The 25,220-nt window shown below is 48.8% G+C and overlaps 1 protein-coding gene across 1 annotated transcript in view; it reads left to right on the forward strand.

Annotated features, from left to right (window-relative positions):
* Positions 1 to 2,003: 2,003 nt before the first annotated feature.
* Positions 2,004 to 25,220, forward strand: part of LOC135460133 (serine/threonine-protein kinase PAK 3-like) — a 58,871-nt gene continuing 35,654 nt past the window's right edge. The window contains exons 1-11 of the mRNA XM_064736804.1: positions 2,004 to 2,027; positions 2,853 to 2,984; positions 9,154 to 9,291; positions 12,573 to 12,704; positions 15,570 to 15,704; positions 15,982 to 16,314; positions 20,343 to 20,455; positions 21,121 to 21,238; positions 21,987 to 22,086; positions 22,494 to 22,690; positions 24,414 to 24,551. Coding sequence (XP_064592874.1) covers positions 2,004 to 2,027; positions 2,853 to 2,984; positions 9,154 to 9,291; positions 12,573 to 12,704; positions 15,570 to 15,704; positions 15,982 to 16,314; positions 20,343 to 20,455; positions 21,121 to 21,238; positions 21,987 to 22,086; positions 22,494 to 22,690; positions 24,414 to 24,551 — 1,560 coding nt within the window. The remainder of the gene's footprint in view (positions 2,028 to 2,852; positions 2,985 to 9,153; positions 9,292 to 12,572; positions 12,705 to 15,569; positions 15,705 to 15,981; positions 16,315 to 20,342; positions 20,456 to 21,120; positions 21,239 to 21,986; positions 22,087 to 22,493; positions 22,691 to 24,413; positions 24,552 to 25,220) is intronic.

Consider the following 25,220-nt stretch of genomic DNA (forward strand, 5'->3'; position numbering starts at 1 on the left):
AGCAACTGAAGATTGAGTATTCTAAAGGGTGGTGCCAGACAAAGAGTTGGTGATTTGGGGGAATGTATTGCATAGGGAAATTTGGCAGGGGGGGGAGGAAGTAAATGCTTTTTTAAGGCTTTTTAATTTTTTCCCTTATGGTTTTTTTTTTCTTCTTTTCTTCTAGTTTAGTTGGTAAAGTTTTCTTTACTCCTAAGCAGGAGCCTGCTTTGCTTATTTCTGGTCATATCTCACAGCAGACACCAGAGAGAGGGTATTCTCATGGGGGCACTGGCTTTGTGCCAGGCCTAAATCATGACAACCAGTGGGGCAGCAGGAGCAGGGCAGTGAGCATGGCCCTGTGCTGGGCAGCGCTGCAGCCACAGCTGGAGTGCTGTGGCACTTTGGGCCGGGAAAAGCAGAAAGTCATGGAGGGGCTGCAGCGTGTGCACAGAAGGAGAGGGGAGCTGGGCAAGGGAGTGCAGCACAAGGCCAGTGAGGAGGTGCTAAGGGAACTATAATATGGACAGTGGGAGGCACACGAGGGACCTTCAGGCAGACTGCCATCAATCCTTATATGACAGTGCTCAGAACAAGGGCCGTTTCCCTCACAAACATGCCCTCACTGAATCCAAGTGCTTTAGACATTGCAATGGCAGGCACTTACATCTTGTGGCTTGCTGGCAAGTTGGTTTGCTAGGAGAGGAAGCTCTGGTCATTTTCTCATATTCCAGGAAGCCAAGATGCTTCTGCACAACGTTTCCTTCCCTGTCGCAGCACGTTAATGAGATTCTGATCCCGTTAGAGAATTCTACATGTGCAGCACCGGGAAAAAAGGATTGCAAATTTTTCCTACTTTTCAAACTAGCTTTCAAAACTACAAGCGCTTTTTACAGAGACAACATTGCTTGCGAAAGTAGCAGGGAGGAATATCAATTCTTCCCACTGGAATTCTGAAAAATTTGGGCCCCATATTTTTTTTTGTCTGGGGAACTTAGAATCTCTGGTAGCACAAAATGGTCTGTTTTGCCTAAGAACATGGGGTGGTACATCGAAAAGAAATGACTCTGAATGATTGGGACAGCCTGTCCTTCAGCTTCTCTCTGCCACAAAGACAGAACCAACAGCCTTTCCCCTGGCTCCCGCTGCTCCTGGAGAAGAAGCCCATGAGGAGCAATTTGAGGTGGCGAAGCGCCAGGCTCAATCAGTGCTCACACCAGAGCCTGGATATTGTGAGCCTGTAAGTGCCAGTTGTGTGTGATGCTGTCTTTAGTGCAAGGCAGAGGTGCAAGTTTCAGAGCAGCCAGCGCTTGCTGTTGCTGGCTGAGGATGCTGAGTGCTGGAGTGCTGCCAGCAGCTAGGGATTTCCTGCAGGCAGAGACAGCAGAACTTGGCCTTTGACCTGTGATGTTGAGGCCCCAAATGGCTGGTGCCTCTGGGAGAGCATCTGACTGCTTGGCTCAGGGTAGTGCTGTCTCTGGGCTTCTGCAGCGCTGTGGCCGAGGGCACACATGGTAGTGCTGGAGGTCACAGGGCTTTGTTTGTTTTCCCTTGTTGGAAAGGTGTGTTTAGCTTGTAAAACTGGTCTGCAGTTTTCTTCTATAATTCTTCAGTTCTATCATGTCTTATTGCCTAGCTGCCTTTTTGCTTTGATAAGCTGCAAGGAGATGTTTATGTTGTCCATGAAGCTCGGCAGGCTCATTCTTCTCCCATGTGCCCAAAGAAAAAAGTGCATATTATGAAGCCTTCTTGTGAGGCAAAAAGTAGAAGGGGCAAGTTTCTTTTGATGCACTTTTTTCATGTAGTCTGCCGCTTTGGAAAGTGCATGTGAGCCTGAAGTGGGGTTAAGCTGCAAATCCTTGACTGCTGTCTTGTGCTGCTCCAGAGGGAATGCTATCTTGAAATGGTGAATGCTGTATCTGAAGTCAAATAGGCAACTTTGTAGTTGGGGAGCTGCATGGGCGAAAAGGACCCAGGGGTTCTGCCGGTCTTGAGCAGCTGAAGATGAGGCTGGGTGTGGCCAGATGGGCAAGAAGGCCAAGGGCATGGTGGGCTGTGTCAGCAGCAGTGGGGCAGCAGGAGCTGGGCAGTGAGCGTGGCCCTGTGGTGGGCAACGCTGCAGCCACAGCTGGAGTGCTGTGTGCACTTGTGGGCCCCTGGGAAGCAGAAAGTCATGGAGTGGCTGCAATGTGAGCTCAGAAGGACAGGGGAGCTGTGCAAGGGAGTGCAGCACAAGGCCAGTGAGGAGTTGCTGAAGGAGCTTTAGTCTGGACAATGGGAGGCACACGAGGGACCTCCAGGCAGATTTCCATCAATCCCTACATGACAGTGTGCAGCACAATTGCTGTTTCCCTACCAAACATGCCCTCACAGAATCCAAGTGCTTTAGACATGGCAGTGGGCGGCACTTCCATCTTGTGGCTTGCTGGCTAGTTGGTTTGCTAGGAGAGGAAGCTCTGATCATTTTCTCATATTCCAGGAAGCCAAGATGCTTCTGCACAACGTTTCCTTCCCTGTCGCAACACTTTAAAGAGATTGTAATCCAGTTTGAGTATTCCATGTCTGGAGCAGCAATAGCAATGGATTACTGTCTCTTTCCTACTCTTCCAATTCTGAGTATTTAGGAACTAAAAGCTGCATTTTACAGAGACAACATTGCTTGCTGATAGCAGCTAGGGAGAAATATCAATTTCATATCCATCTGGAATTCTGTATAATTGGCCCATACTAATTTGGCCAGTGGGACTTAGAATCCCAGTGCGGCTACAGAATGGTCTGATTTGTCCTAAGAACATGTGGTGGCACATCTGAAAAGAAATGATCTTCTGAGTGATAGGTGATAACTTGTCCCTCATGCTTGTCTCTTGCCACAGCTGACAGAACCAACAGCCGTCTCTCCCCTGGCTCCCACTGCTCCTGGAGAAGAAGCCCAAGAGGAGCAAATTGAGGTGGCGAAGCGCCAGACTCCATCAGTGCTCACACCAGAGCCTGGATATCCTGAGCCCGTAAGTGCCAGTTGTGTGTGGTGCTTCTTTAGAGCAAGGCAGAGGTGCAAGTTTCAGAGCAGCCAGCGCTTCCTCTTGCTGGCTGAAGGTGCTGAGTGCCGGAGTACTGCCAGGAGCTAGGGATTTCCTTCAGGCAGATTCAGCAGAAGTTGGCCTTTTACTTGTGATGTTGAGAGTCCAAAGGGCTGGTGCCTCTGGGAGAGCATCTGGCTGCTTGGCTCTGGGAAGCTCTCTCTCTGAGCTTTTGCAGCGTTGTGGCTGACGGCACACATGGTAGTGCTGGAAGTCACAGGGCTTTCTTTGTTTTCCCTTGTTGGAAAGGTGCGGTTAGCTTGTGAAACTGGTCTGCAGTTTTCTTGAGTTATTCTTCTATTCAACAAATTCTTTTGGGCCTGGTGTCTTTCGTCTTTTGATAAGCTGCAAGATGATGGTTGTGCATGAAGCTGTGGGGAGCCATTCTCGTCCTGTGTGGCCAAAGAAAGGATGCACGCATTTGGGAAGCCTTCTTGTGAGGCCAAAAGCAGGAGGGGCAAGTTTCTTTTGATGCATTTTGTGATGTAGTCTGCTGCTTTGGAAAGTGCATGTGAGCCTGGAGTGGGGCTTAAACTGCAAATCCTTGACTGCTGTCTTGTGGTGCTCTGAAGGGGAAGGCCATCTTGAAATGGTGAAGGCTGTACCTGAAGTCAAATAGGCAACTTTGTAGTTGGGGAGCTGCATGGGCGAAAAAGATTCAGGGGTTCTGCCGGTCTTGAGCAGCTGAAGATGAGGCTGAGTGTGGCCAGATGGGCAAGAAGGCCAAGGGCACGGTGGGCTGTGTCAGAGGCAGTGGGGCAGCAGGAGCAGGGCAGTGAGCGTGGCCCTGTTCTGGGCAGCTCTGTGGCCACAGCTGGAGTGCTTGTGGTTGTGTGTTGTTAAGTTTCTTGTGTTATTCCCCAATTTATGTATTGTTCTCCCCTATTATGTGTAAAATGGTTTCGTTCTCCCAGTTTTTCCCGCCACTGCTAGCCTGTCAGCTAAGTTGCTATAGCAACTGCTATTCATAGTTGCCGATATATAATTGCTTCTCCCCTGGTTTCCCTTATAAGTGAAAGTTGTTTCCTCCCGTTCCAGTCAATCACTCCCTTCCTCCTCCCAGGTTTCGAGAACCTTCTCCTCTCTAGAGATGGTGGTTGGCTGGGGTCCCAGGACACCTCCTTTACCTTTTGATTATTGGTCTCCATGGAGTGTCAGTTCTGTGAAGTTCATCCCCTCACCTTTCCTGATTGGCTCTGTCTGTACCCACCCCCTTGCTTTATAATCCTGTTTTCACCCCCTTTGAAAAAAACTTTTTCCCGGATGGTTTCCCGGTGTTTTGAATGCGGCATCACCGTCAATAAACCGATGTTTAACCCCCGGGAAATGGTCAGTTCCGTTCCTCTCCTATACCAGCGAGGTACGCCAGTCCGCAGCCAGCACAGCCCGAGGCCATCAGACGCCGGAAGGGTGCTGGCCAGGAATTGCAGAGGGGCGTCGGCCTTTCGCCCTCAGCTAGTCGGATTCTGAGCTTCGGGCCACATACGTTCATCTCTGCAGATGGCGCCCACGCGGGGGCTTTACCCAATGACCCACAGGAGAACACAGCGGACTGGACTTTAAATCTACTAGCCGTCAGACTTCCTCCGGTGTCAGTGGACTAATCCGCCTGAACTTTTCGTCTGCAACGCTGTTTGATTAGGTGAACCCCGGACTCGGTTCCTCCCCTGCCCTTTTAATTTTCCCTGGGAGCTCTACGAGGGGGACTGCCGTCTGCCGCCTTTCGCGCTCGCGGTGCCCCGGCACGGTGGCGCCAGGCTCAGTAGCGGGGCTCTCGGCGCGGCGCTGACTGGTTGCGGCGGCCTCATTCAGCGCGGGGCGGCTTTTCTGCGCGGTTTGCCGTGGTGGGGTCGCTACACCCCCCACGATCATGGGTGTGGGTCAGAGCAAAACCCAAAAAGGAGTTTTTTTTGTAGTTAAGGGTTTATTACTTGGAAGAGGTTTTACTGCCCCCAAGAAAGAGTTGATAGTGTTGATTAGATGGGTATTTTCACATTTCCCTGAAGTTTCCCCAGAAGTTGCGAAACAGCCGCGCTTTTGGGCAGCCGTTGTGGCCAAATTAGACCAACAGGTTAACGCTGGGGAACCCCGGTTGTCTAACGTGGCATACTGGGCAAGCAAAGTATTAACTTCGCTGCGCCCAGCCGGGAGTTCAAGAAACGATCTTTCTTCTTCTTGTTTGTTCCCTAGTTCTCCCAGTTCCCGCATCCTTACCCCCCAGCCCTCTCCCTCTTCACACAGGCAGGAGCCCTCGAAAGGGGTTTTAAAGGCCAACAAAAAGCAGGGAAACCATTCTGCCCCTGCTCCCTCTCGACCTGCTCAGCCTCCCCTTCCCAGGAGCCCTGCCCAAGTTCCTCCATCCTCCCCTTCTACCCCAGTTCCCAAGTCCCCAGTTTCAACCCCTAAGTTTGTTCCACTTAGTAATGAAATTCCACAAAGTAGCCCCTTTACTGTCCAAGATGGCGGGGACCACGCGGTCTCTGCCGCCAGAGCTCCTTCTTCTTCCGCTAACCCGTTCCTCCCAAGCACCAACCCCTTCCTTCACCCTGATCACACCCCTTGCCCAGTTACTCCTCTCTCATACCCTCCCTCCGTCCCGCTCACTCCTCAGCACTCCGCCCCACCTTCAGCTCCTCCTCAAACCCCTCCCCCGGTTCAGCCCCCCACTCCCTTCCCTCCCGCTCCAGTTTCGTTTTTCCCTCCGCCTCCTAACGCCGTCCGGGGGGCGGAGAAGGGTAGTTTGCCGCGCCCACTCCCTTGCCTTACGTCAGCTCCAAACCCCGCCTCAACCTCCTCTAGTTTCGGTTCCCATGCCACCCCCCCCAGCTCTCACGCTTTGTGTTCAGAGGAGAGGGGGGGGGGAAGCCGGAAACAGGAGCAAGCTCCCCTATTAGAAGCCGCTCCAGTAACATACCATCTAAGGGAAAGGGGGAATGCACAGGTCCGAATAAACGAACTGTGCAAAGCTCAGAAAGATTACTCCCGGGAGTCAGAATTCTTCCGGGGTTTGCTACACAATACCCTTGCTCAGGGAGATTTGGTACCGACGGATTTAAGGTCCCTCTTCTCTAGCCTGCTCAGACCCATGGAATTTAGAGTCTGGGTGAGGGAATGGAGGAGGGAAATAGTGGAAGTACTCCCAAGTTTTTGGGGAACCTTACACTGTCCCATGATGCAGATGGTCAGTTAATTACCCAAGAACATCTTTTGGGTGAAGGACAGTGGGCTGAAGGGGCAAATCAAGCTAAAGCCTTATTCCCATCCCAGCTAGTAGAGACGGCCCGAGCAGCTGAGCGGGCCTTCTTTAAGTTAGAGGTAGTTACCTCCCAATGGGAAGATGCTGAGGTTTTGCAAGGAGCGCAAGAGCCATACATGGAATTTATCGAACGCCTATACAGATATGTGGAAGCGCAAGCGTTCGGAGAGGATGACAGGGAAAAAATGCTTGAGCAGATGGCTTATAGCAATGCCAACGCTGACTGCCGCAAGGCTATAAAAACTCTCCCTCAAAGTCCTAGGCCCACAGTAGAAGCCATGATAGATGTCGTAGTGCGTCAAGTCTCCCTGGCCCCAAGGCCTAAGAGAACATCTGTGCATTTTGCTGAATGCCCCGAGCAAGATTTCATAGAGGCTGAAGCTTCCCCCGTGGCCGGTCCTTCTACTTCTGAGTCCGGCAGGAGGACATCAGCAACCCATCCCTGCCATCTCTGTGGCAAGGTGGGGCATTGGATGCCTCAGTGTCCCATGCGCCAAGACTACATGGAATGGAGGCAGAAGCAAGATAAGAAGAAGACAGAGGAAAAAGACCATCCAAATGAGTCAGGCACCTCATCCCGAAGCAGAGGATGCAGAAGGAAGCTGAGTCACAGGTTCAGGCGTGCTCGCGGTGACGGAGAAAACCCTCCCAAACACCATCAGTTTCCTCAGATGTTTACTTCCTCCCCAATGCTGAGACTGCTGCTCCTACCCCTCTCGTCACTGAACTACTTCTGGTTTATTAATCCCAACCTCCCTCCCCCATTTCTTCTTCTTCTCCCGAACTGGATTTATTATCTGGGGCAGAACCATCTGTTTAAGTAATTTGCGTTTAACTGTTCACCTTTTGTCTTTTAGTACATTTCCCCAACTCGCTTTTGATTTTCATCCTCCTAATTTGCAAGCTAGTCCGGAGAAAACTGACTGCGCCGAGTGCCACTGTCCCTTGCAATGTTCAGAAGACAAAGACACTCGTCATGACCAGCTGCGAGTTCCTGCATTCTAAGCTTAATTTGGACTTTTCTCTTCATTTTAATTTTTATTTGGTAAAAAACGGGGAGATGTGGTAGTGTGTTGTTAAGTTTCTTGTGTTATTCCCCCAATTTATGTATTGTTCTCCCCTATTATGTGTAAAATGGTTTCGTTCTCCCAGTTTTTCCCGCCACTGCTAGCCTGTCAGCTAAGTTGCTATAGCAACTGCTATTCATAGTTGCCGATATATAATTGCTTCTCCCCTGGTTTCCCTTATAAGTGAAAGTTGTTTCCTCCCGTTCCAGTCAATCACTCCCTTCCTCCTCCCAGGTTTCGAGAACCTTCTCCTCTCTAGAGATGGTGGTTGGCTGGGGTCCCAGGACACCTCCTTTACCTTTTGATTATTGGTCTCCATGGAGTGTCAGTTCTGTGAGGTTCATCCCCTCACCTTTCCTGATTGGCTCTGTCTGTACCCACCCCCTTGCTTTATAATCCTGTTTTCACCCCCTTTGAAAAAAACTTTTTCCCGGATGGTTTCCCGGTGTTTTGAATGCGGCATCACCGTCAATAAACCGATGTTTAACCCCCGGGAAATGGTCAGTTCCGTTCCTCTCCTATACCAGCGAGGTACGCCAGTCCGCAGCCAGCACAGCCCGAGGCCATCAGACGCCGGAAGGGTGCTGGCCAGGAATTGCAGAGGGGCGTCGGCCTTTCGCCCTCAGCTAGTCGGATTCTGAACTTCGGGCCACATACGTTCATCTCTGCAAGTGCTGTGTGCACTTGTGGGCCCCTGGGAAGCAGAAAGTCATGGAGGGGCTGCAGTGTGTGCAGGGAAGGACAGGGGAGCTGGGCAAGGGAGTGCAGCACAAGGCCAGTGAGGAGGTGCTGGGGAAGCTTTAGTCTGGACAATGGGAGGCTCATGAGGGACCTTCAGGCAGACTTCCATCAATCCCTACATGACAGTGCTCAGCACAAGGGCTGTTTCCCTACCAAACATGCCCTCACTAAATCCAAGTGCTTTAGACACGGGAATGGGTGATACTTCCATCTTGTGTTTTCTGGCTAGTTGGCTTTTTTGGAGAGTAGCTAAGAATTTGAAAAATACAAGGCCGTGGCCACTTCCAAGTCCTGCACCTGCAAGATAGCTTGTCCTGTGGCCTAGCTGTAGCATGATAAGAAATAATTTAAAAGACATGAAAAAACAGTGTTGTAACATCTAAAGAATGGAGAAAAGCTGATGTAGTGGTGTGCCAATAGACGCTGTAAATTACAGAATATTCATGAGCTTATTACTTGCTGTATAAATGTCTGATGCTCTCTTCAATAAAGGAAGATTGCTGATTCTCATATTGAGCGTCCCAAGTTTTTCCCTGCACCTGACAAAAGACTCATCCCCGACAAATGGCTCATTCTGCAACAGTTGGTTTGCTAGAAGAGGAAGCCCTGTTTGTTTTCTCCCTTTCCAGCAAGCAAAGACGCTTGTGCACATTGTTTCCTGTCTTTTTGACACCTTGAATGAGATAGTGATCCAGTTTGAGTTTTCCACGTCTGCAGTAGCAATAGCAATAGATTGCAGTCTCTTTCCTACTCTTCCAAATCTGAGCTTTCAGGAACTAAAAGCTGCATTTTACAGAGACAACATTGCTTGCTGATAGCAGCTAGGGAGAAATATCAATTTCATATCCATCTGGAATTCTGTATAATTGGCCCATATTAATTTTGTCAGTGGGACTTAGAATCCCTGTGCGGCTACAAAATGGTCTGATTTGTCCTAAGAACAAATGTTCTTAGGTCAAATGTGGTGGTAGATCTGAAAAGAAATGAGCTTCTGAGTGATAGGTGATAACTTGTCCCTCATGCTTCTCTCCAGCCACAGCTGACAGAATCAACAGCCATCTCTCCCCTGGCTCCCGCTGCTCCTGGAGAAGAAGCCCAAGAGGAGCAATTTGAGGTGGCAAAGCGCCAGACTCCATCAGTGCTCACACCAGAGCCTGGATATCCTGAGCCGGTAAGTGCCAGTTGTGTGTGATGCTGTCTTTAGAGCAAGGCAGAGGTGCAAGTTTCAGAGCAGCCAGCGCTTGCTGTTGCTGGCTGAGGATGCTGAGTGCTGGAGTGCTGCCAGCAGCTAGGGATTTCCTGCAGGCAGAGACAGCAGAACTTGGTCTTTGACCTGTGATGTTAAGAGTTCAAAGTGCTTGTGCCTCTGGGAGAGCATCTGGCTTCTTGACTCAGGGAAGCTCTGTCTCTGGGCTTCTTCAGCGCTGTGGCCGACGGCCCACGTGGTAGTGCTGGATGTCACGGGCCTTTGTTTCTTTGTTTTTCCTTTTTGGAAAGGTGTGTTTGGCTTGTGAAATTGGTCTGCAGTTTTCTTGAGTTATTTTTCAGTTCAACAAATTCTTTTGGGCCTGGTGTCTTTCGTCTTTTGATAAGCTGCAGGATGATGGTTGTGCATGAAGCTGTGGGGAGCCATTCTTGTCCTGTGTGGCCAAAGAAAGGATGCACGCAGTTGGGAAGCCTTCTTGTGAGGCCAAAAGCAGGAGGGGCAAGTTTCTGTTGATGCATTTAGTGATGAAGTCTGCTGCTTTGGCAAGAGCCTTGGAGCCTGGAGTGGGGGTGAAGCTGCGAGTCCTTGACTGCTTTCTTGTGTTTTTGAGAAGAGGAACATCTGGAAATGGTGGATGCTGTATTTGAACTCAAACAGGCCATTCTGTGGCAGGGGAACTGCATGGGTCCAAATGCCCTAGGGGTGCCATACAAGATCACTTGAACAAGAGCCGGCGTGAGCCAGGGGGCCAAAAAGGCCACGAGCATGGTGGCCTGTTTTGGTGGTTGGACCGGAAATGAGATTTCTGGGACGCTGTGGTCACTACCATCAGGTGTCCAAGGGATGCTCAGATTTTAAAATTGGCATTTGGTTTGACCACTGACAAGTAGATCCGCCTCTGAGAAAACACAGGGGTTAAAAACCAGAGCTGCACCCCTGGTAAGCTCTCTTTGGACTTCCATTGGGTTAGGTTTTGGATCTCTCCCCCTGTCCCAGGTGCTGGCTGTGCAGGGGGAGGTGGAAAAGCCACGCAGCCATGAAGTAGGCCCAGCGTAAGGATGGAAGGGTGCAGGAGCACCAAGAGACATCGGGCAGCCACCCCCCCTCCCCCTTCCCCTGGGAAGAGAGAGAGGCAGAGCCAGCGTCTGAATTTGATAGCGGCGCTGGCCCAGGAGGAGAAGTGGGGGGCGGTGCGGCGAGAAGGTGCCAGGCAGGGCAGCATGGGAGTTCCAGTGCTCTGGGACAGGCAGAGACTGAAATTTTTAACCCATTTCCTGCATGATTGAGACCTTAAAAATGCTGATCCTCCTGGAGCTAAGTAAGAAGAGAGATAAGGGATGAGATAAAAGGGGTGGACCACGAGGGAAGTGCAGACGACTCTTGAGTTGGGGAGAGATGACAAAGTGGCCTTCTGGCTGGACTTTTCTTGTGTGGCCATAGACTTAACCAGTTTTGTTTCCTGTGACACAGAGACTGTATTTAGGGGGAGGCAGTGCCTCAGAACCAGGAGGGTTCAGTGTGGGTACCCCTCATCCCCAGGGGGTGGAAAATTTGGGGGGACAGATGTCTCAAAGGAGAGACTGTGCCTTGTTTGGTAGGAGGCAAGGCAAACCTAGAAGCAGCTCTGATCCATGAGCAGTGGTGAGAGCACTGGGCATGGGAGGAAGGTGTCCCGATGGCAAAGGACTTTCCGGGCAGTGCTGAGTGACATGGAAGCACATGAGGTTTCAACGTGTTTCCAGGAGGTGCCTATGGTGCAAGAAGGACTCCTCTCCTCTTCAGCAACTGAAGATTGAGTATTCTAAAGGGTTGTGCCAGACAAAGAGTTGGTGATTTGGAGGAATGTATTGCCTTGGGAAATATGGCATGAGGAAAGAGGAAAATGCTTTTTAAGGTTTTTTAATTTTTTCCCTTATGGGTTTTTTTTTCTTCTTTTCTTGTAGTTTAGTTAGTAAAGTTTGCTTTGCTTCTAAGCAGGAGTCTGTTTGCTTATTTCTGGTCATATCTCACAGCAGACACCAGGGAGAGAGTATTCTCATGGGGGCACTGGCTTTGTGCCAGGCCTAAACCATGACACCGGTGCAGCAGCAGCAGGGCAGCAGGAGCAGGGCAGTGAGCGTGGCCCTGTGCTGGGCAGCACTGCGGCCACAGCTGGAGTGCTGTGTGCACTTGTGGGCCCTTGGGAAGCAGAAAGTCATAGAGGGGCTGCAGTGTGTGCAGAGAAGGACAGGGGAGCTGGGCAAGGGAGTGCAGCACAAGGCCAGTGAGGAGGTGCTGGGGAAGCTTTAGTCTGGACAATGGGAGGCTCATGAGGGACCTTCAGGCAGACTTCCATCAATCCCTACATGACAGTGCTCAGCACAATGGCTGTTTCCCTACCAAACATGCCCTCACTAAATGTAAGTGCTTTAGACCTTGGAATGGGTGATGCTTCCATCTTGTGTTTTCTGGCTAGTTGGCTTTTTTGGAGAGTAGCTAAGAATTTGAAAAATACAAGGCCGTGGCCACTTCCAAGTCCTGCACCTGCAAGATAGCTTGTCCTGTGGCCTAGCTGTAGCATGATAAGAAATAATTTAAAAGACATGAAAAAACAGTGTTGTAACATCTAAAGAATGGAGAAAAGCTGATGTAGTGGTGTGCCAATAGACGCTGTAAATTACAGAATATTCATGAGCTTATTACTTGCTGTATAAATGTCTGATGCTCTCTTCAATAATGGAAGATTGCTGATTCTCATATTGAGCGTCCCAAGTTTTTCCCTGCACCTGACAAAAGACTCATCCCCGACAAATGGCTCATTCTGCAACAGTTGATTTGCTGGAAGAGGAAGCCCTGTTTGTTTTCTCCCTTTCCAGCAAGCAAAGACGCTTGTGCACATTGTTTCCTGTCCTTTTGACACCTTGAATGAGATTGTGATCCAGTTTGAGTTTTCCACGTCTGCAGCAGCAATAGCAATGGATTGCAGTCTCTCTCCTACTCTTCCAAATCTGAGCTTTCAGGAACTAAAAGCTGCATTTTACAGAGACAACATTGCTTGCTGATAGCAACTAGGGAGAAATATCAACTTCATATACATCTAGAATTATTTTCAATTGGCCCATATTAATTTGGTGGGTGGGATTTAGAATCCATGTGTTTCTATCAAATGTTCTGAATTTTCCTAAGATGCGGTGGTAGATTTTTAAAGAAATGAGGTTCTGAGTGATAGGTGACGGCCTGTCCCTCATGCTTCTCTCTTGCCACAGCTGACAGAACCAACAGCCATCTCTCCCCAGGCTCCCGCTGCTCCTGGAGAAGAAGCCCAAGAGGAGCAAATTGAGGTGGCGACGTACCAGACTCCATCAGTGCTCACACCAGAGCCTGGATATCATGAGCCCGTAAGTGCCAGTTGTGTGTGGCGCTCTTTTAGAGCAAGGCAGAGGTGCAAGTTTCAGAGTAGCTAGCGCTTCCTGTTGCTGGCTGAGGATGCTGATTGCTGGAGTGCTGCCAGGAGCTAGGGATTTCCTTCAGGTAGCGACAGCAGAACTTGGCCTTTGACCTGTGATGTTGAGGCCGCAAAGGGTTGGTGCCTCTGGGACAGCATCTGGCTTCTTGGCTCAGCAAAGGTCTGTCTCTCTGAGCTTCTGCCGCACTGTGGCTGAGGGCACACATGGTAGTGCTGGAGGTCACGGGGCTTTGTTTGTTTTCCCTTGTTGGAAAGGTGTGTTTGGGTTGTGGTATTGGTCTGCAGTTTTCTTGAGTTATTCTTCATTTCAACATATTCTTTTGGGCCTGGTGTCTTTTGTCTTTTGATAAGCTGCAAGGAGATGGTTGTTATGTTCATGGAGCTGTTGGGGCCGTTCTTGTCCTATGAGGCCCAAGAAAGGTAATGCACACAGTTGGGAAGCCTTCTTGTGAGGCAAAAAGCAGAAGGGGCAAGTTTCTGTTGATGCATTTAGTGATGTAGTCTGCTGCTTTGGAAAGTGCATGTGAGCCTGGAGTGGGGCTGAAGCTGCAAGTCCTTGACTGCTGTCTTGAGCTGCTCCAGAGGGGAAGGCTATCTTGAAATGGTGAAAGCTGTATCTGAAGCTGTATCTGAAGATAGACAACTTTGTAGTTGGTGAGCTGTGTGGGCGAAAAGGACCCAGGGGTTCTGCTGGTCTTGAGCAGCTGAAGATGAGGCTGGGTGTGGCCAGTTGTCCAAGAAGGCCAAGGGCATGTTGGGCTGTGTCAGCAGCAGTGGGGCAGCAGGAGCAGGGCAGTGAGCGTGGCCCTGTGCTGGCCAGCTCTGTGGCCACAGCTGGAGTGCTGTGTGCACCTGTGGGCCCTGGGAAGCAGAAAGTCGCTGGGAGGGGCTGCAGTGTGTGTAGAGAAGGACAGGGTAGGTGGGCAAAGAAGTGCAGCACAAGCCCGGTGATGAGGTGCTGAGGGAGCTTTTGTCTGGATAATGAGAGGCTCATTAGGGGCCTTCAGCATCTCCTCAGTATATCCAAATATTTTAGCCATGTTTGTTGTGACTTTTCCCCCTTTGTTTTAATCGCTATATTTTGGTTTGCTTTGAGGAGGAGTACTATTCATTTTGTTTTTCTCCCAAGCATTGTGTTTTTCGTAATTATTTCCTGACCTTGTAGATCTCTGGACCTGGCTATGCCTAAATTTTATATTCCACATTAGCACTTCTGGAGAATGCAGTATTTTTGCATGAGAACACATCATGTTGTGCAGGGACCTTGGTGCAGAAGGAGTTGTTGTGGTTCTAGTCCAGCCAGTAGTGCCTTTCTGATCACTTTGAGCTTAGCAGTGCCCATGCGTTTTTGCTGCCCAGGTAATCACTGTGTGTTGTGTTTGGGAATTAAGCAGAAGATCAATGTCCTTGCATTCCACAAGCTCCTCAGAGATCACAGGAGCTGGAAGGTGCTGGGCTGCATTTCTGATTCCAGCCACTTTTGCACCGTCTGTGTGGTTGAGTCCAAGACAAGAACTTGCTTGAGCGCAGATGCACAAATAGTGCAGTTCCCAGTGCAATGCTCTGGCTCTGACCCCTTTCCATAAGGACCTACATGCTCCAGATTCCCCAAGAGTGTGCTTTATTGAAGCTACAGGAGAGCAATCTCAGGATTGCTGCTGAGCAGGGCATTGGCTATCAAGTTTTGATGTGTGTAGCAATAGAGAGGACATTAAAGAGAGATTCCAGTAATGAGATCTCTCTATCTGTCTGTCTGTCTATCTATCTATCTATCCATCCATCCATCCATCCATCCATCCATCCATCCATCCATCTATCTATCTATGCTACATTTACGTGATTGAATCTTCTTGGCTCTGGTCCAAGGCATTGGGAGATGCAAAGGTCACCTAAAGCATCCCTCTCAGAAGGGGTTTAGAGACATGTTCCCTCAATCAATTCTGAGCAGGCAGAGATGTTTTCCGTTCCAGATTATTTTTCCCCTCAGAGTTGTTTTAGTCCTCTGGCCTCTTCTGCCCTGAACTCCCCAGTTAATTCTTTAAATTTCTGCCTGTCCTAGAGAGGTGGAACAATTCCAGGTTTAGGTGGTGTTCGGTGATTCTGGTCGTACGTGCCATGCATTACATGACACATGGTTTCCTTCACTGGCATCCCCAGGGCTGTGTAAGTACATTCATTAATGGGGCCTTAGGAGAGTCTCTGTAACTGCTGGTCAGGATTCTCAGTTGACAAAAGAGGGAGAAGAAACACCGTGGTCCTCTTCCATATACTGAGGTGGCCATAGGGGCTCAGTGACATCCATCAGAGAACTTTGCATGCATCCTCATCTTCTGAATGACCAGGTTTTCTAACAAGAATGTAGATGTCAGAAAGGCAGGAATGCTGGTGCAGGCCTGAAGCGAATGTGAACTCCAGAAATGTCTCTGACAAGGCCTGAGCTCACCCAGGAAGCCACCTGCAGAGCCAGGATGGAGCTGTGGGACAGGGCAGGGTGTCAATCACTACTGAAAGACAAACAGGACATGGCAGAAGCAGAGGGAGGCCCTCACCAGATCCTTGAGAAATGCCACACCTTCCCTGTCAGCTGCCTGAGAGGCTGTTGCAGCTTCAGTCCCAGATGGCCCCTGATTCTCAGGCCAGGGTCACTTTGGAATCTGTGCCTCCCCTCAAACAGAGAATGACCCAGCAGAGCAGCAGCACAGTGCTTTGGGACCGTGTGAGCACAGCAGTCTTGGAGTCTTGGCCCACAAAGGTTCTATGGGAAGTTGAAACCCATCTTCTCTTACTTTCTGTGCAGGTGCTTCTAGAGAAAGAGCAGGAGCAGATTGCTTCAACAGAGATGCCATGCCAGACTCAGGGAGAGCTGTTCCCAGCCCGAGAGCAGGAAGAGCAGCTCAGGCAGCAGGTGGAAGAGCCACAGGAGAATGGCCAGGTAAGCCTGACTGGCCAGGGCACAGAGGGAAGGGCAGGAAGAAGGGCATAAACCAGAACTCTTGGGACTGAGGAGGCCAGGAATCCCTCAGGCACTGGAAGCACAGAGCCTTGGAATCTGCAGAGATCAGCCCTGGGACAGGAGGTTTGCAATGGAAGCAGATGTGGGTAGGGAAGCACAAAGAAGTGGCTGAATAAATGTGATTTTGAGGCTGCAAGAAAAAAAAAAAAAAACTGAGCCTGAGCAAGAGTCACTTGTCCTTCATTTGTGTGCACAGAAGATCAAGGAAGAGCCGCAAGCAGAGCTGCCCGAAGCTCAGAGTGCCATCATGGATGTGAAGAACATGAACAAGGAAGACATAGGAAGAATTCAAGAGGAGAATCTCGATCAGCAGAGGGGCGATCAACAAAACCAGGTGAGTGAAAGAGTGGCAGGCACTCCACTCATGAAACATCCTCTCACTTGTTTTTTAGAGAACATGAAGGAACAGCTGAACGCAGAGCTTCAGATAGCTGACACTAGGATCAAGACAAGGCAGAAGAGGCTGGAGGAAGAAATGAAAATCATCAGGGAGAAACTTAATTGCTTCCCTCACTCTCTACAAAAGCAAGTGAGTGAAAGAGGGATGCAGTCACTGCAGTCACCAAACTGGTGGTTTCTGCCCTTCTTGCCTTTCCAGTGCAGAGCAGCAGGGAGTGGGGCCATGCCTCTGAGTGCCATCCTGCTCTAGTGTGTATCACAGTCACTCTGAAGGGCATTTCCTGGTGTGCTCAATCTCCTGTGCTGCCCTTGATTGTGGAATTTTTCCTTTGGCCTTTTGGCCAGCAGTCATCCAAATTGATTCCTGCTCTCCTGTTCTCAGACCCAGATGGGGGACTGAAACAAGCTGTCTATATCCCTTGTCAGTCTGTTCTTTCCCTTTCCTCACAGTCGATGACTCCTGGCTGACAGGAAAAAGCTGTAGTCTCTGACTGCTTTGTTCTGTTTCATTTGAGGAGCAAGAGTTGACATCTGACCGGGCAGCCTGCAAAGACTCCCAGCAAATGTCTGGCAATGAAGGACCCCAAGTTAATAGTGAGGCACAGGAACAGTGCCCACCAGAAGTGCTCCAGGTCCAGCACATCAAGGGCTCTGAACCTGCTGCCGCAGCAGCATTGCCTGGAAGAAGCCATTCTGTAAAACCTGGAACCTCAAGCTTGGCCAGTTCCTTCCTCTCTCCGAAACAGCAGACTGAGAAGAGGTACCTGGAAATGCTGGGTACGTCTGGGGTGTTTCTTGTCTGAGGGATAGTGCATTGTGTGCAGGTGTCAGCAGAGCTGTACCAAATGCTCCTCCTGAGTTTGGGGCCACAGGGACATTTAGGACTCCCCAGAGGAAGCGCTGTGCTCTGAGGTAGCGAGAAAGCTCTGGGTGTTCCTGCTGCCTCTGAGGGCACCTTGGCTGGGTTGGGTTTGCCTGAGCTTCCCTCTGTGCTAAAGGCTGAAGCAGGGATTGTTCTTGGATCAGCAGAAGGCTGTGACCTAGCAAATGATCTAGCAAAGTCCTCTGTGCTAGTGGCCAAACTGAATAGAATTTTCAGCTTCCTGAATTCTCCTTAGAGTCCTGACTTCCAGCCAGTCATCAGAGCAAAAAAACTTCACAGAAATGGACTGGTTTTGGAGTTTTGTCTTTTAGATTGGGGATTTTTTTTTTTGGAGGAGGGATGTTTTTGTACTGTTTATTTTTTGTGGGGATTTTTTGGTTTTGGTTTTTGTGTGTTTTTTTGTTGTGTTTTGGGGTTTTTTTTGTTGACGGTTTGTGGGGTTTTTTTGGTGGAGTTGGTTTATCTCCATCCTGAAAGAGCTCTTCTGTGTCATGTCTAACTGCTGGCATTTTTATGACTGTTACTGTTACGACTACTACACCCGCAGTTTATTTTCATGAGAATGCTATATTTTTTGTCAATAAGAGAATGCTATATTTTTGTCAATACGACCTAGTTTGAAAGAACATCAGGTTACAGGACAAATAGAAAGCAAGAGATGTTTTCCATGTGCCCCCCCCAAAAAACAGATACCTTTGTAACAAACTTTATTTAATCTTCTAGTTTTATGCTTCTCAAGATGTGTCCAAGAGACACATCCAAGTGGCATGATCAGATAAAACTGTACTGCAGGCATTTCTCTGGAGAGAGCCTCCAGCCCAGCCATGGTATATTCCTCAGATCCATGGCACTTTTCCATACCCAATTCCCACTCTTTCCCCTGACTGTTAGGATCCTACCCATTGGGCCAAGCCCTGCTCAGGTCCGTTTCTAGAAAAACACATCAAGTCCTTTGTGATTCTGCATCACAACCCAATGAATCTGCCTCTTGCCTGTAACAGCTGCCAGTGCTGTGCTCTCAGATAAGAAGACCTGGTGGGGCTGAGAGCAGAGCCCAGTTGATTCTGTGTCTACCATCACCTGTTGGGACAAAAGGGGCACTGATCCACACCTCAGTGTGACTGATGTCAAAGCCCATCCTGTTGCGTCCTGAATGGGGACAACAGCTTGTATGGGGCTCAGACTGGCTGTGGCTTCTTCCCACTGTTTGTCAGTGCTCGTTCTTGGGCTTTGCCAGCCTTGTTGTGCTAGCTGCCCTGTCCCTGAGGGTTGCTTTGACTGCAGAGGCTGGAGCCTTCCTTAGATGGGAGAGGGGCATCTTTGAGCTCAGCCTGCTCATGAACAGGTCAGGGTCCTGATGCAGAAAACCCTGTCGGGATCGGCTCTAGGTTGAGCTGCTCTGCTTTACAAATGGAAAGGCATTCTTTTGGCAAACAGCTGAGAGGTAGAGAAGATGTCCTTCTCTCCTGGAAATGCATGCCCCTGTGCTTTTGTTTCCTGTTAAGAGAACTCTTCAAAGGACTGTACAAAATCAGTCTCTGTGCCAGCCATCTGCACTGCAGGGCTGCCCGTCCTGTTGCTGTTGTGGTTACCCAGCTGACCCCAAAGGGCTGAGAGCCCCAGAGAGTGGGGCTGCCTTTTGTATCTCCTGGAAGTTGGCATCTCTGCTTTAAAGTCAGCATCTTGCATTTTATTTCTTTCAGGGAGAATGGTGAACCAGGAAAATCCTGTTATGAAATACACTGAAAAGGAGCGTATTGGCAGCGGGTGAGTCCAGCCGCAGATACCCCTGCACAGCCATGGGCCAGGTGTTTTTCTGGTGAAATGTCTATCCAGTGTGAAGTCACGCAAGCTGAAAACATGTTCAGACACTGGGGATAGATAATCACATCTCTCAGTGCTGCTCAGAATTTGTGAGTGTGCTCAGAAGGCACTGTCAGAGACATCCCTATGCTGACAAAGTATTGCCTGCATCAAAGAACAGGATCTGGGAGATCTCCTTGTCTCTCAAGTGTGGGAACACTCAGTGTTAATTTCTTTAGCATTTTTCTGTGTCTCAAAATCATACTGGCACACTAATGGAAAAAGAAGAAACTTGCTTGCCTCAAAGAGCAACCTATCCCCTATCAAAGCTGTGTGAGATAAGATTTGCCAGGAGCATTTCTTTCCCCTCGTTGGCAGAAGGAAATCCTCTGTGGTGAGGATAGGAACCACACAGTTTGGAAAGTGAAACCCAAGAGGAAACACTTAATTCCCTTTACAAGTTGAATTCCAGCGCTTCAGGAACAGGCCCAGTGCCTGCACTTGAGAGGACAATGCATCATCTGCCTTCTGGCAGAGCCCTCCTTCATCCTGCAGGTTTTTGACACTGCCAGCACAGATCTCCTGTGTGGGCTGACTTTCACTCCAGGACCTAAACACCTTCTCCTTTCTCTCCTTCTGTTTTGTTTCTAGGGGTTTTGGACAAGTGGTCAGAGCACTCAACAATGCCACAGGACAAGAGGTAAATATCAACAGGGCCTGCAGACTCTGCTGCTCTTGAGGGGCTTTCCCTTCTGGTGTGAGCTGTGGCTGGAGTTTTGGGTAGAGCTGTGTTGAAAAGGCACAAGAAGCACAGACTGGGGCCAGCCTGCAAAATACATGTGAGACTTTGTCCTCCTCAGCTGCCAGAAGGAAGGCATGCAGGGCAGCGGTTCCTTTCAGAGAAGGACGCGCTCACTCGCTCTCCATGGCTAAAACACAGGTGGTGCCTTAGAGCACCTCCCTGCTCTTTGGGGCTACAGCTTCAGAGTCCTGAATTCTCATTTCTGGCTGCCAGCAAATCCATCGGAAAGTTACTGGTAGTTCCTTAGCCACCTGCAGTGCTGCAATTGGCAATTGCACATAGGGAGAGATCTGCAAGGTGTCCCTAAAAGCCCTAAGACCCACCCATTGCCTTTGCAAGATGTATCCACAGAGTATTAAGGCATGGATTACTTCTTCTGAATCCCAAACAAAGCAGCAGAGATTGTGGTCAGAGGTTTGTGGGTGATAGCTGAGACATCACTGTTACCAAGTGGACAAGGCAAAACGTCAGTGGCCCCACATGTCCTGTAACTGTCCCCCAAGGGAGCAGAGAAATGGGCTGTTGGAATGTCAGTTCCTAATTACTGCAGCGCCTAATCACAAGGCAGTTTGGCACAGCTCAGCTGTGTCATTGCAAAATCACTCGCTCCATTGCATTGTGGTCTTGTGCCACCAACTTCTCAAGTTACTGATTTTCAATGTCATTTTAGGTGGCCATAAAGAAAATAGATCTAAAAGGACTGAGGAGCAAGCAACTAACTGTTAATGAAATCATGATTATGAAGAGATATAGGAGTCCCAGTGTTGTGAATTATTTAGACAGGTGAGAGGTCTTGGTCTTATCCCATCAATGGGCATTTACATACAGCAAACATGAGAGGTTAAAAACCCACTTTGGTCAGTGGCAGAAAGTAGAGCTGTTAATTTTTATTCATTCATATTTCTCTATTCATCTCCAATGGATGAGAAGAGAGTGCATCTTGTCTGCCTGAGTCTTCCCTGGCACTCCTAGTTTGAAAATTATTCCAAAATTATTCAAAACCTGGATCAGCTGTATCTTCCTAAGTCAATAGCCTTGAAGTACATGGCCTCCACACTTTTTTTGGGATAGATTTTTTAAATTTTCTTAAATGCTGATGAACCATCCTGAAGTGGATTTCCCTTAGATCGTTAGCGCTCGTTGCCATTGCTGTGCATGTCAGGAAGACTAGGTGCTTATTTCCAGAAACACTATGGCTGACATATTTTTATCTGGGCTGTTACTAAACTGTACTTTTCACTTGCTGCCCATCTAAGACATCTCCTTTTTCACAGCTGTGTCTTTCTCCTCCAGACTGCACAGACTGCAAACAATGCACAGCTGACAGGGAACGTCTATTCCTTTGATTCTGTCCTAGTCACAAAGGATCCTGGAAACAAAAAACCCAGAAGCAAAAAATCAAGACAGCCATGCATATTTATCTCCACACCCTTGTTTCCTTCTTTCAGCTACCTTTTGGGTGAGGAACTCTGGCTAGTTATGGAGTTCATGGATGGAGGCACTCTGAGCGACATCATCAGCAAGACTTGCCTGTCTGAAGACCACATGGCAGCCATCTGTCGGGAGGTCAGCAATCCCATCTATGTTTCCGAGGGCTTGGGCAGGATTGTCTGGGAAACAAGGGCTCAGATCAGGAGAGGTTTCATCTGCCAAGTTTTGTTTCTGTGTTGCTGGTATGCTATGGGCAAGTAAAAGCACTTCAAGTGAAAGGCCTGCCAGTGCCCCTGCACTCACTGTACTCAGTGCCAGTATTGTTCTCTCCTGCTGTTGTACTCTCACTCTGCCTCATGTATTTGCTGTTGTCCATCTTACCTCACTAAACTTTTGCCCGTCTTCACTGCACTTCTTGCCTGTGAAAGCAAAGGTGCTGGTGGCAGGATTTGAAACAAACAGCAAAGGAAAAAAGAGAGAGACTTGTTTCTCTCAGTCCTCAGCTAAAAAGGACAGGATTTGAAACAAACAGCAAAGGAAAAAAGAGAGAGACTCGTTTCTCTCAGTCCTCAGCTAAAATGGAGAAGCCCAAATGCTCTTTGCTTCTGAGCACATGCATTACAGCAGCAGTCATCCTGGCTGGTTTGCAGAGGACAGTCTACAAGAGCAGGTGCTGTTGCTCTTTCAAAAGCTGACATGCCTTTCCCCAGAAAGGTCCTGCTCTGTGTTGGAGCAGCAAGCTCTTCCTATCAGTGGTACTGTGTTCTGCCATTACTCCCCATTCCGCTGCGGAAAGGGAATCTTTTAGATTCCTTGTTTCCTTTCTTATGTGATGAAATCCCATCACTTATTTTTTCCTTCCTCTTTCTGTTTTCTCTTTCAGTGCCTACAAGGACTGTATTTTCTTCATTCAAACCATGTGATCCACCGAGATGTGAAGAGCGGCAACATCCTTCTCAGAAGCGACGGTTCTGTCAAGCTGGGTTAGTATATTCTTGGTCAGGTTCAGCATTCCAGGGATGTGGGGTGTAGGGCTGCTTTGAGTGATTGCCAGCTCCCCAATAATGGTGCTGGTGGCTGCGCAGGGACACCATGTCAACCATGAGCTGGTGACATGTTTGCAACGTGCACAGAGGTATGAGAAGGAACAAGCGGTCAGGAGTGGCCTTGCTCTGTGTGTGTCCCTGCCAGAGGTAGGGAGCTACAAGTGTAAAGCTTTCAAAGAACAAAAGCCACTGCTGGAGGCAGTGTAAAAAATGGGGGGATTTTTTAAGTCACCTATGCCAGGAGATTCAACAGCACACTTTCAAACTTCTACTGGGGAATTCTTTTGCTTGCTTTCCTCATTGCACAGAATTCAAATAAAACCCGTATTTTGTTTTCTCCTCAGCTGATTTTGGCCTCTCTACTCAGCTCACACCTGAGCAGAGCAGACGGTGCTCGGTAGCCGGGACAACTTGGTGGCTGGCGCCTGAAATGGTGACGCATCAACCATATGGCCCCAAAGTGGACATATGGTCTTTTGGAATCGTGGGCATCGAAATGGTAGAACAAGGACCTCCTTACTGGAACCGAAGTCCTGCCTCAGTAAGGAGCAAACACACTCACTGATCCTACTGTTTTTCTCACCTGCCCCATGTCCTGCGTGCCATTGCACAAAAGCCCATTGCCATCTGCTGGAACTACTTCCACCAAGGTCCCCTCCTAAAAATGTCCCTGCAACACATCAGCATCTGCTGTAGTTTTGGTTGTATCAGTGGGGGAACTCAAGCCTTACCACATGAAACAAACTCCAAACAAACTCTATTCTCAGGCAACACTTTCCTTTGGTTCCAGTTCTTTTGTCTGTGAAGATGGCCCCAGTAACAGGAAACAAGCACCTTAGAACTGCTGTTATCTTTCCAGACATGAAGGAAGGAAACCCAAACCCAACAAAGTTTCTAAAGTTTTTAGGGAGGAACCTTGCCCACTGTGCAGTATGTTCTCACTGGGAAACATGCCTGAAACCTGGGCATGAGGGTGTAAAGGCAACACAGTCTCTTCTGCTTCTTGTGCAGTGTTGCTGAAACACTCAGTGACCCTGTTTCTCTCATTGCCCAAGGCATGTTCTCCACGTCACCAAGCCAGAGCCTGGTGATGCAGAGAGCCTGCCAAAACCTCCCAGTGTTTCCTGGCACTTTCTGGGCCTGCCATAAATGCATTCACTTGAGTAGCCAAATGAGCAGAGGGTGACCATAGGGATGGCACCTCTCCTTCTTCTGACCATGACAATTTTTCTTTTGCTGAAAAATGGGAAGCTGAAATTTTTTAGACTGCTGAGAGACAGAACTGCAAGTGACTCCTGTGTGCCCAAGCAGGCATTTTAATCCCAATACATTTGTGCATGTATCTTAATATGTCTGTCTTAGAAGATGAGATTGTAAATGTTTGTTTCCTTACCTGGGGATTAACTGATGGATTTCCTTTCTTTTCTTCCAATTACCACTGTTTTCAAGAACAAAAAGCTTGATGAATTTTGTTCTACAGCAGCTGTAATTAAGGGACCAACAGGCACTGCAAATATGCCTTTTATGTATTAATCCTTGAAATTAGTTAGGATGTTACAGGGCTTGCAAGGGTTTTTCAGGGGTGAAGAGAGAGTCGAGACTTTTGACTCTCTGATCAGAACGTTGGATTTATTATTTTATGTTATATATTACATTGTGACTATGTTAATAGGAATAGAGAGAAAAGTCTCAGAAGCTGCTATGTTAAGAATAGAAAACTAATTAACCAACAGAGGAGCTCTCTCTGATTTTGTCTCAGAGAGAGCTCGGTCTTTGATTGGCCCTTAATTGTAAACATGCAACATGAGCCAATCACAGGTGCACCTGTTGCATTTCACAGCAGCAGATAACCATTGTTTTCATTATTTCTCTGGGGCTTCAGCTTCTCAGAAGAGGGAAAAATCTTAAAGAAAAGATTTTTCACAAAAGATGTCTGTGACATCCGTATAGCTAAGTCCCTCTTCCAAAAAGCCTCTCAAGCTGGTATGAATCCTTGGAGAAGCAAACATGCTTTTGTTGATGTAGTTCCTTCCAACTAACTAGGTCAGTCAATGAAATCAGCTGCCAAGACAAGATCTGCGGGATGGTGGAAAAGCTGTGGCTGCATTGGGGTTTGGGTTTTTGGTTGGTAAAGGAAAATGATCTCTGGGTCTCTGCCAGGGCAGAAACTGCCACTGAAGAACAGAGGTTAAACAAAGGGAGGTGGGAGAGAACTTAGAGATGTGAAAGCAGCAGGTGGAGCCCTGTGTCTCCTTTTTTCCCAGGTTAAACTCCTGATTGCCGTAATAGGGACCCCAAGGCTGCGGCACCCCCACCGATTCTCGCCTTGCCTGCGTGACTTCCTGAGCCACTGCCTGCAGACAGACGAGGATCAGCGCTGGTCTGCCAAGGAGCTCCTGAAGGTAAAACGTGAAGGGGCTGCAGGTGAAACAGGCTCTGAGGGATGGGCTTCTCCTCCACTGAAGTCCAAGGCATCAGATGAGCCCCCTTCCTCCTCACCTCCACTCTTGCTGCTCTTCAAATGAAAATGGTGAGGAATCCTAGACTGGGCTGGGCTGGCAGGGCCCTGTAAAGTTCCTCTGGTCCAAGTATGCTGCAATGAGCAGGGACATCTTTAAAGAAATCAGGCTGCTCACAGCCCTTTGCCTCCTGACCTGGAATGGTTCCAGGGATTGGGCACCAACAAGCTCTTGGGACAACCTGTGCCAGGGTGGCACCATGCTCTGAGTGAGAAAATTCTTGTTTAGACCTACTCTGATTAGATGTCCTTTGTTTTTTAAAAAATTTGCCCACATCCGATTCTAAGTGGCCCTGTAAAAAAGCTATCCGCCACTTTCTTCAAAACCACTCTGAAGTTGTGGAAAGTGGCAACAAAGTCTCCCTGGGGCCTGTTCTTCACAAAACTGAATAACTCCACCTCCCTCTGCACTTCCTGAGAGGAGAGGTGTTCTGTTTCCTGACTGTTTCTGTCGCCCTGTTTTGTAATTTGCTGGGGTGTTCATTTTTATCTAATGGCAAAAGAATTGAAGTAGAGCAATGCAGGGTACAGAGACATGAAATGGTGGTACAGG

Source organism: Zonotrichia leucophrys, chromosome Z, assembly GCF_028769735.1.
Source record: "Zonotrichia leucophrys gambelii isolate GWCS_2022_RI chromosome Z, RI_Zleu_2.0, whole genome shotgun sequence".
Classification (NCBI taxonomy): Eukaryota; Metazoa; Chordata; class Aves; order Passeriformes; family Passerellidae; genus Zonotrichia; species Zonotrichia leucophrys.